General features: G+C 40.4%; 1 protein-coding gene across 3 annotated transcripts in view; it reads right to left on the bottom strand.

Annotated features, from left to right (window-relative positions):
* Positions 1-4,140: 4,140 nt before the first annotated feature.
* AEBP2 (AE binding protein 2) overlaps positions 4,141-11,145 on the bottom strand; it is a 116,543-nt gene continuing 109,538 nt past the window's right edge. The window contains exon 9 of one of the 3 annotated variants that reach the window (XM_031650324.1): positions 4,141-4,933. In XM_031650324.1, the coding sequence (XP_031506184.1) occupies positions 4,822-4,933 (112 nt within the window). In that variant the 3' untranslated portion in view covers positions 4,141-4,821. The remainder of the gene's footprint in view (positions 4,934-11,145) is intronic. The other 2 variants (XM_031650325.1, XM_031650326.1) reach the window with 2 other exon arrangements.

Raw genomic sequence — 11,145 nt, 5'->3', positions numbered from 1 at the left:
CATGCTGCTTTAAAGACACATGTACACGTATGTTTATTGCAGCACCATTCACAATAGCAAAGACTTGGAATCAACCCAAATGTCCATCAGTGACAGACTGGAGTAAGAAAATGTAAGCACATATACACCATGAATGCTATGCAATATAAAAAAGGATAGGTTGTGTCCTTTGCAGGAGGACATGGATGCAGCTGGAAACCATCATTCTCAGCAAACTGTGCAAGAACAGAAAACCAAACCACCGCATGTTCTCACTCATAGGTGGGAACTGAACAATGGTCACTTAGCGGACACAGGAAGGGAACATGACACCAAGTCTATTGTGGGAAGGAGAGAGCGGAGGATAGCATTAGGAATACCCTATTGTAAATGGCGAGTTAATGGGTGCAACACATAACACTTAGCACATGTATACAAATGTAACTAACCTGCGTTGTGCACATGTACCCTAGAACTTAAGTATAATATATATGTAAAAGAAGTTCAAACCACAGCATCACACAATATGCCCATGTAACAGACCTGCACATGCCTTCTGAATCCTAAAAATAAAAATGGAAATTTCAAAATAAATAAATACATTCACTGCATAGTTACACCACCTCATTTTACCTATTGGTTCACTAAGGTGTAAAGGGAGAGAAAATGGCTTGCCCAAGACCACAAGAAAATTTGTGGTGGCTCACATCTGTAATCTCAGCACTTTAGGAGGCCTAGGCAGGCAGATTGTTTGAGTCAGGATTTTGAGACTAGCTACAAAAGCCCAACATGGTAAAACCCCATCTGCAGGCAGGAGTTTGTGGGCATGGTGGTGCATGCCTGTACTCCCCAGCTACTTGGAGGGAAAAGCACAGAGGCAGGAGAATCACTTGAACCCGGGGAAGCAGAAAGAGAGGTTGCCGTGAGCTGAGATAATGTAGCTACTCAGCCTGGTGACAGAGTGTGAGACTTGGGAGGAAAAAAAAGAAAGAGAGAGAGAGAGAGAGAGAAGGAAAGAGCGAAAAGGAAGGAAAGGAAAGGAAAAAAGAGGCGGCGCGGCGGCTTCCGCGCTTCGCGCACGCGTCAATGAGTCGATTCGGACGCCAGTTGGATTCGTCCTACCTCAGGTCGGCTTCAGAATCAAAAGATAAATTAAAAGTTCATAAAGTGCCATCCATCAATTTTCATCTAGACAGGTCTAGAATTTATCATAAATCTAAAATTATGTATTATTTATTCAGATGAAGAGTTAAAATCTGCCTCTCATGATGGCAAAAGCAAACTTCAAACAAAACTGTTCTGTTGCTCCAGGAAAAAAGGGAGAAAGAAGGGAGGGAGGGAGGGAGGGAAGAAGGAAGGAAGGAAGGAAGGAAGGAAGGCAGGCAGGCAGGCAGGCAGAAATGGAGGATTTATCTCTACCACTTTCTATATGAACAAAATAATACTTTTTTTTACCCTGGGATATTATACTTATTTAAAAGGAAGAAAAAAGTAGTAACACCCCCCCCCCCCATATTTCCTATCATGCTTGTGCTGCTGAGGACAGTAAATTTTAGGGGTCATTTTGGTCCTTATTCAGGATGATAGAAGCCCCAGTATAGTGTTTTGGACACTGTTCAGAAGTCTGATCCAACTTAATGCTTGGCCCAGTTCTTGCCTTTGTTGAATTCTCTCCAGAGGTCAAGGTCAAAGGGACCTCACTGAGAAAGGACTGGAATTGGGAAAAGAATGCAGGAGCAGCAATTCCTTTTTTATTTCTCAAATCATCAGTGATATGGAAGGTCAAGTATGCAGGGCTGAGAGGGAAACAGTGTGTTTCCCTTTCAAAGAGGAATGTTAACAGGATGAGAAAACAGACTTGCAAATATGAAGAAGGGTGGAGGTTTACCCAGGCTCAGGGAGTTAAAGGCTGCAAGCTTTTGAGTTTCCAGCAACGTAAAAATATCCTAAGTAAAACATTATTTGCAAATGCGGCCACTACTTAAGAAAAAGGTCTGGAGCCAAATGTGATAAAGGAAAAAGTTCAGTCCTTGGTTGTAGGGGGAAGAAACAACTCTGAGGGAGCTTGTTCCCCTCCTTGAACTACATGCTCTTGCAGGTCTGAACTTGAACCTGACTCCGAGAGGCACTGGTTGTTAACTCCACCCCAGAAGAAGTGACGGCACATTTTGGGGGGCGTGCTGTATCTCTAGTCAGATCTAGAACTTGCTATAAATGTCAAAACCATCACCACCCACTGGAAGCTATTCCAATTAGCCAGATGGTCTTTGTACCATCATTTGGCTGCACAAAAGCAGAACGGCAAGGGCTGAATTAGTGCTTTAGACAGGCTCTGCGAACTCCACATGAAAGGCTGAGGGGTGGTTGCCATGAACACAATTTTAGATTATCTCCTTCTTCATTCAAGCTTTCAGAAAGAGCTTGCCACCAGATTTGTTAAAAGGATCCCAGCTCACGTGAGTGATTTCTTGGCACAAAAAGCCTTCCTTTCCTGTTATGTTACAGCTTGTGTGCCGCATTTCTTCAACACGCAAGTTTTCCTTCGCAAACAGAAAGCAACCTCGTGCAACCGACGGCAATGCTAACGCTACGTTTACATAGCCCAATTCCTCAGCTTTAGCTTTAAAACAATTAGAATGATTTTACCTCAAACATCTTCACCTGAACTAGCCAATATTTTGTAATGGTTTTTTTCTTTTCTTTCTTTTTTTTTCTTATTGCTAATAAGGCTAATAAGAAAACAATCTTCTTGGGTATTTGGTGCTAAAACCATAAATGGTCTCTCTTGTAGCATTGGCAAATGTGACTATAACTGTGAAAACTATGCTTACTGTCCAGCAAACATGCATGTCCCAATACTCTGGAATAGAAATAAAAGGCATTTCATTGCGTGAATGGCCTGTAGCTGGAATCTCTGCAGGCAAACAAGGAGATGAAGACACAGAGCAGGATCTCAGGCAGCATTCTGAGGATGTGAAGCAAGCTGATTTGTGACTGGTAATAAAAAGTATAATCTTGTCTCACTTCACGGAGATGCATCCAGAGCAGTGTTCTCTATTTACCTCCTAGTGAATGATATGCGCCGAGAGCCAGAGAAATCAGTGACCAGCTCATAGTCATGCAGATGAATTTATCACGTATCACATTGCTCTCTGTTCTGATTTTCACCTGAAATTACCACTGAGATTTTAAGGTCAAACAAAGGATTTTCTGCAAAACATTGAGAAATGCAAAGTTCTCTAGGGACTTTTCAGATGCAATGTTTTGAAATACTTTACTCCTCCACAAGAAGATTGTGAGGCAAATGGGTATTTTGTGCCATTTATTACATCTGGTATGGACACAGAAGTGTTAACATTTTTACATAGGAGTTTGTTTTCTCCTCTCTACTTCCTTTCTATTTGAAGCCTTAGCCCGGAACATAAGTAAACAGATCATGTTTCATCTTTGTGTGTGTGTGTGTATATATATACACACACACACACATACACACATACCAAAAATGAGCTGTGTGCTTATGAAGGAATTCACAGCATAAGATCTCACAACCTCTGTTTCTAGGACAGAACTGGTAGAAAGACAGGGGTCATGTGAGATGGGACTGGGCTGAAATCATGGCTCCGTCATGCACTTGCTGAGTTATGGGCATGCATACTTAACCCCCAGGAACTTCACCGTAAAATAAAATTAATATCATCTTCCTTTCAAGGTTGGTGTGACAATTAGAAATAATATACTGCGTAAAATGCCTGGCTCATTATATCACTCTCCTTGTATTATTATTATTATGACCAGTACTACTAATGCCTAATAAAAATTACATGCTTAAAAAGATATTTGCTTTGTGGATGAATGAATGAATGTTTACAAACATTTCTCCTTGGGGACCCTCAATTGCCTGTGAAATATAATCAATATACTAAAAACTTTAAGGGACACATTAATCACTTGGAAATCTTGTTAAAATGCACATTCTGTGGGCAAGGTGGGAGGAGCACTTGAGGCCAGGAATTCGCCTGGGCAACATAGGAAGATTTCATCTCTACTAAAAACTTTTAAAAAAATTAACTGGTCGCAGTAGAGCATGCCTGTAGTCCCAGCTATTCAGGAGGCTGAGGTGGGAATATCACTTGAGCCTGGGAGATTGAGGCTGAAGTGAGCGATGATCGTGCCATTGCACTCCAGCCTAGGCAACAGAGTTAGTCCCTGTCTAAAACCAAAAACAAACAAACACAAAGCATATTCTGGGTCAGGAAGTCTGAGGTGGGGTCTGAGATTCTGCATTTCTAATAAGCTCCCAGACCATGCTGACCATACTTTGACTAAATTCCTAGATGATCCCATTATCGAGAAATAGACCAGTTCTTCAGATACTCAGGAGACACCAAAATATATCCTGCCCTAGTAAAACCAGAATACTGGTTAGACACGATTGGTTTTTCTCACCACAGCAACTAATAACAGATTCTCAACAGTGTTATCTTTGCTCAAGTGATCAGGGAGTTGAGCTCCAATAACCTCATCAATGAACTTACCACCTGCAATGAGCTCAGAATCAAATCACATCCCACGCTTGTGAACAAGGCCCAGGTCACACCCATCTCCACCTTTGTCTTATGGGTCAAAAACTATCTGCCATTGTGGTAACTGAAAACTGAGTTTTGAAGGTCTCCATAATAAAAGGCAAGAATACCGGTGAAAATAACATTTATTGGCAACTTCACTTCAGTTTGTTTTATGCCAACTGAGTGCCAGACAACACAAACACTGGAAAGGGGAGGGGAGGACAAGAGAAATAGGCCCTTGGCTTCATGGAACTTACGGTCTAGGAAGAGGCCGTGCTCACTGTGCCATGCCAGGATGTTGGCCCAAAGCCCAGCGTCCTCCACATTGCCCGGAAAGAGCCATGGTTGTACGTTTCTGCCCAGGGGGGCTTTCTCTTCCACTCAGACTGCTGACAGATAGAAACAAATATGGTACTTGGGTGCCACAAGACATTAACCTAAAACAGGGGGACTAACCCAGACAAAAGGGCACCAAGGAAGGCTGTTCTGAAGAAGCGACACTCAAGCCAAGATCAGAAGGATGAATGATCAAGGCCAGGTTTCCAGAAGGAAAGGCTGTGGAGAGTGGCAGAAGGAAGAGCATGCTCAAAGCTGCAGAAGCATAACAATGTATTTACCATCAACAAATATCATTGTATTTTCTTAAAAATTTAAAAAAAAAAAAAAAAAGCAGAAGGGTAGAAAATGCTGGAAGAACAGAAACAAATCCAATATGGCTTCTCTCCACTAGCTAAATACTCATATAGGGAGGACAAAAGGAGGAAGCAAGAATCCCCACATAACCCATATGCCCAGATAGATGAAGATTTTCAACTTTATAAGGAGCGTAACAAGTGCTATAAAAGTGCAAATAAGTAAACAAATAAATGCCTAAATACATTTCTGGCAGGCATCATTCAGCCAGGAACACTTGCCATCACCTGGCAAATGAATATGACAGACAGCCCCTCTATCAAAAGTTGGATTTCTGGCCTGGCGCGGTGGCTAACGCCTGTAATCCCAACACTTTGGGAGGCTGAGGTGGACGAATCACATGAGGACAGGAGTTTGAGACCAGCCTGACCAACAGGATGAAACCCCATCTCTACTAAAAATATCAAAATGAGCCAGGCATGGTGGTGCGCACTTGTAATCCCAGCTACTTGGGGGGCTGAGGCGGGATGATCGCTTGAACCCAGAAGGCAGAGGCTGCAGTGCACTGAGACAGTGCCACTGCACTCCAGCCTGGGCGACAAAATGAGATTCTATCTCAAAAAAAAAAAAAAAAGATATATTTCCAAAAAGAGACCAGAATAATCTGGTTTCACTCTAAGGCTGAAAATTAATGAACATGTTATATATTTGAGGGTGGGATTTTTTTTCTTAATTAGAGAAGGAATGAGAGAAATTAATCATTTAAAAAAATACTTCAAAAGCAAAGTGCTTTGCAAAGCATCATTTGCAAAGCAGTTTTCATTTGACTCCCGTAGGTTTTAATTATAAAAAGGTGAGTAGGTATGAATTTGCTTCATGATATTTGGTAATAAGACAATGTTTCATTTCTGTATTTTTATTAGTCAAATTAACTTTGGTCCCAATCTACCCTTAGCTAGTAGGGCTAATGGAAAACTCAGTTTAACATGGTGTAGAAGGAGGGGTTCTCTCTCTTGTTATTTGGAGTAAGGTCATTCAATCTGTCCAGGATCATATAAGAATTCGGGGAGTTCATCATGCTTGGAAAATAGGGGACTGTGGTGCTTGTCATGGTTACCACTGTTTCTCCTGCACCTGAAGATACTACAAGCACTGCCCACCATCACGTCAGGGGCCTCTGAGATGTAGTCCCAGCTGTCCTTTCCTCTTCTCTCAGGCTCTATAGAGAGATATTCAGAAACATCCTCAAAACCAAGGCCCACCATGTCTAGCCTCCACAGGCTTCCTACAGTCATTCTTACACACACAATCATGGGGGCCACAGGCCAATGGTTACAGGTTTTCACCACCCTTCCCAACATCAAGGGAGTGTCTTCCTAGAATAAGCCTTCAACCAGCCCTGCCTCCATCCTCTTATTCTCTGAGTCATCACTTTGGACCACATCGGTGGGCTTGAAATACAAAACCCAACACTTTTTCCATTGGGACTGAGGTAAAAACAGGTTGTACAACTACTCAAACCTTTAAGACACAATGCTGTGCCCTTCCTTAGGGATAAGAATGGTAACAGGAGATGCATTCTGCTTCCTAGGTAGAAACAAAGCAGCAAAATTAAAATTTTAAATGTCAGTTACTTATTTTCTTAATTTCCTTAATAATTCACAGCTGTGACAGAGGTATTTCCAACATCTCTTTACAGAAACATTTCTCCATAAACCAAAAACTATTTCCACAAACACATGGTCACATACTAGTTCAATATAAACATTAACTCGTTTTCATTCCCTCTCCATCGTGGCTCTCCATGCCTATTTGTATTCATTCTTCCCATTCATGCCACATGTAAGCTGACTGAATTAATCCTATGAGACTCATCCAACTCCCTTCAGGAGTTCTACCTGGATGCAAGGGTCTCATTTCTAATTCCCAAACTCATCTAGGCTTTCTTGATCTCCTATGCCCTCAAAGGATGGTAGAAACTAAGACTTCTGGCCAGGCGCGGTGGCTCACGCCTGTAATCCCAGCACTTTGGAAGTCCGAGGCAGGCGGATCATGAGGTCGGGAGTTCAAGACCAGCCTGGACAACGTGGTGAAACCCTGTCTCTACTAAAAATACAAAAATTAGCTGGGCTTGGTGGCGTGTGTCTGTAATCCCAGCTACTCAGGAGGTTGAGACAGGAGAACTGCTTGAACCCGGGAGGCGGAAGTTGCAGTGAGCTGAGATCATGCCACTGCACTCCAGCCTGGGCTACAGGGCAAGACTGTCTCAAAGAAAAAGAAAGAAAAGAAAAGAAAAGAAAAAGAGAAAAAAGAAACTAAGATAAGACTTCTGTTCAAATCATCAAGACTGACTCACCATCCCATTGCACTCCACCCCCACACAAACACACAGACAAGCATACACACAGCCACGGAAACCATCACCACTGTCATTCTCCAGGGCAACATCAACTTATGCTAAGAAGGACATGCAGGATGGCCTAATATGTCATATTGCTGGAGCCAAAATTCTCCTTCTATGTTCACTTCCTTAATAGACACATAAGATCCATTTAGTTAGCAGAAAGTGGGCCATCCTATGTTTCTAAAGAAATAACCACTGAGGCAGGAGATAAAAAACCAAATTAAAAAAAATGAAATACGTTCAACTGTGAAAAGAGAAGAAAGGAAGGAAGAAAACATAGGCACTTAAAAACCACAAATTTTTATGCCGAGAGAGGGAAGCTTTGATTAACCAGGAATAAAAAGATGTTTCTGAGAGTGACTTTTCTTATCAACATGGGCAACCTTATAAAAACTTCTAGGGAGAGAACTTTAAAGGAAGGGGCTGAGAAGCCTTGTGTGTGTGAGGAGAACCCTGGCTTTTCCTGGTTAGCGCTCACTCGCAATCTCTCCAAATCTTCACACCTTCTCCACTAGTAATAGCTCAGAAATGTGGTCATAAGAGGGACTTAGGACCACCAATGTGAATGATGGAGAGGCTAAAAGAATTATCTTGAGCAGAGTTTGCACAGGAATCACACGATTTGTACAGAGATTGTATGTTACAGACCAACTAAAATAATGCCTTTGAAAGGCATTTTCATTTGTACTTTACATAAGTTTGAGAATATGTTCATTGCCCTTGTCAAATATGTTTGTGTTTTTTCTTTTTTTTCAATTTGAAGAGGTTTTGAGGATGAGGATGGATGAGTTTTGGAAAAGCTATTTCCACTTCACCTCCATCTTCAATCTCAGTAGATGACCTAATCTCCAATTTCTAAGAGAAAAGTGAATTCACCAAGAATTTCTGGCCAGATGTGGTAGCTCATGCCTGTAATCCCAGCACTTTGGGAGGCCAAGGCAGGTGGACCACTTGAGGTCAGGAGTTCGAGACCAACCTGGCCGATAAAGTAAAACCCTGTCTCTACTAAAAAATATAAAAAATGAGCCGGGCATGGTGGTGCACACCTGTAGTCCCCAGCTACTCAGGAGGTTGAGGCAAGAGAATCGCTTGAACCCAGGAGGCAGAGGTTGCACTGAGCCAAGATCGTGTCACTGCACTCCAGCCTGGGTGACAGAGAGAGAGACTCCATCTCAATCTTTTCCTCTCCATTCACTCCTTACCAGCATGAGAAACTAAACTTTAGGCTCATTTATATTTCTAGAATAATAAACCTATATTTTAAATACATACAATTTTCACCTTTTAGACAGACTGTTGCTACTTAATGGTTACTATCCAAAACTGAACTCAAGATCTCCATACCACTGTTCTGAGATTCTTGGTTCAATTTTTCTTTAGGTTATGCTACAGCAACAAATAACCCTTAACTGTCAATTGCTTAAGACAATAGGATTTATTTCTTACTCAACTTATATATCCTTTGCATGCTAGTGAGGCCTCTGCTCCATGTCTCCTCAATTAGGACCCCAGGCTGACAGAGTCTCTGCCATTTGGAATAGTATTAGTCATAGCAGCAGTGAAAATGAGATGTAGTGAAAGAAAGGAAAAATTTCCACCAGTTCTTAAATGTTTCCATCTGAAAGTATATGTCCCTCCACTCATATTTTGCTGACTGTATTAGTCCACTCTCACATTGCTATAAAGAACTAACTGAGACTGGGTAATTTATGAAGAAAAGACGTTTAATTGACTCAGTTCCACAGGCTGTACAGGAAGCATGGCTAGAAAGCCTCAGGAAACTTACAATCATGGTGGAAGGTGAAAAGGAAGCAAGTATGTCTTCATATATATATATAATATATGATATATAATATATATCATATATTATATATTTGTATGTTATTTATGTTATATATGATATAAAAATTATATATAATATATAATATACAAAATAGATATATAAAATACTAAAAATATATAATATATAATAAATTATATATAATATGTATGCTATATATTTTATATAATTATATATTATAAATTATATAATTATATACTTTGTGAGGATTAAATTATATACTATATATATACTTATTATATATTTTATTCATTTATTTTATTTCATTATTTATTTTGCCAAAATAATTATTTATTTAATTAATTATATTATTATATATTATTATATAATAAAATATAATAATATAATTATAATATATAATGTATATAATTATATATTATATTATAAAATTATATAATTATATATTTTATAATATAATATATAATATATAATTTATAGTTACATAAAATATAATTGTATATTATATAGCAAATTTATAAATCTATATATAAAATCTATTATATATAATATACAATTTATATTATATATATATTTGCCACAAAGATGAAAACAAAATGCATCCAAAACTCCTGTAAGAAATCTCTCTGTCAGGCCGGGCGCGGTGGCTCAAGCCTGTAATCCCAGCACTTTGGGAGGCCGAGACGGGCGGATCACGAGGTCAGGAGATCGAGACCATCCTGGCTAACACGGTGAAACCCCGTCTCTACTAAAAAATACAAAAAACTAGCCGGGCGAGGTGGCGGACGCCTGTAGTCCCAGATACTCGGGAGGCTGAGGCAGGAGAATGGCATAAACCCGGGAGGCGGAGCTTGCAGTGAGCTGAGATCCGGCCACTGTACTCCAGCCTGGGCGACAGAGCAAGACTCCGTCTCAAAAAAAAAAAAAAAAAAAAAAAAAGAAATCTCTCTGTCCAGAAATTATGCTCACCTCCTGTATATGTATATGTATACTTTTAAAAGCCTATTATTTGAACCTGTCGTATTGGGTCATCACCTCTACCTCAAAGGAGACAGAAAAGGTACCAAACCCTCCCAATGTTTTTTTTTCCAAAGAGCTACATGTTGAGTCCAAACTGTCTACCCTTCAAAATCAAGTGAGCCATGCGAGACCAAGAGTTTCTAGTGTGTTTAAACTTTCAAAGTAAGTCTACCTTCAAAGATTATTACATATAGGCAATGGATGGGAAAGAGGTAGAAAGAAAAAGAATGAAATGGGACCAATTACTACTTTTTAAAATATTAGTTTTGACTGAACAATGTTAAATTTTATATATTCCAAATTAAATAAAAGTAGGTTCTTTTAAAACCCACACAACTGGAAACTGAATTATTTATTTATTTTGTTTTTTTGGAGACAAGTTCTCACTCATGGTGGAGTGCAGTGGTGCAATCTCGGCTCACTGCAACCTCTGCCTCCCAGACTCAAGCAATCCTCCCACCTCAGCCTCTGAGTAGCTGAAACTACAGGCTCACGCCACCACACCCAGCTTTTTTTTTTTTTTTTTGGAGACGGAGTCTTGCTCTGTCGCCCAACCTGGAGTGCAGTGGTGCGATTTCAGCTCACTGCAACCTCTGCCTCTCCAGTTCAAGCGATTCTCCTGCCTCAGCCTCCCAAGTAGCTGGGACTACAGGCGCCCGCCACCATGCCTGGCTAATTTTTTTGTATTTTTAGTAGAGATAGGGTTTCACCGTGTTAGCCAGGATGGTCTCAATCTCCTGACCTTG

The sequence above is a fragment of the Papio anubis genome, chromosome 9, assembly GCF_008728515.1.
Source record: "Papio anubis isolate 15944 chromosome 9, Panubis1.0, whole genome shotgun sequence".
Taxonomy (NCBI): domain Eukaryota; kingdom Metazoa; phylum Chordata; class Mammalia; order Primates; family Cercopithecidae; genus Papio; species Papio anubis.
Note: the sequence above shows the minus strand (reverse complement) of the source record. Positions and strands in the feature narration are given on the sequence as shown.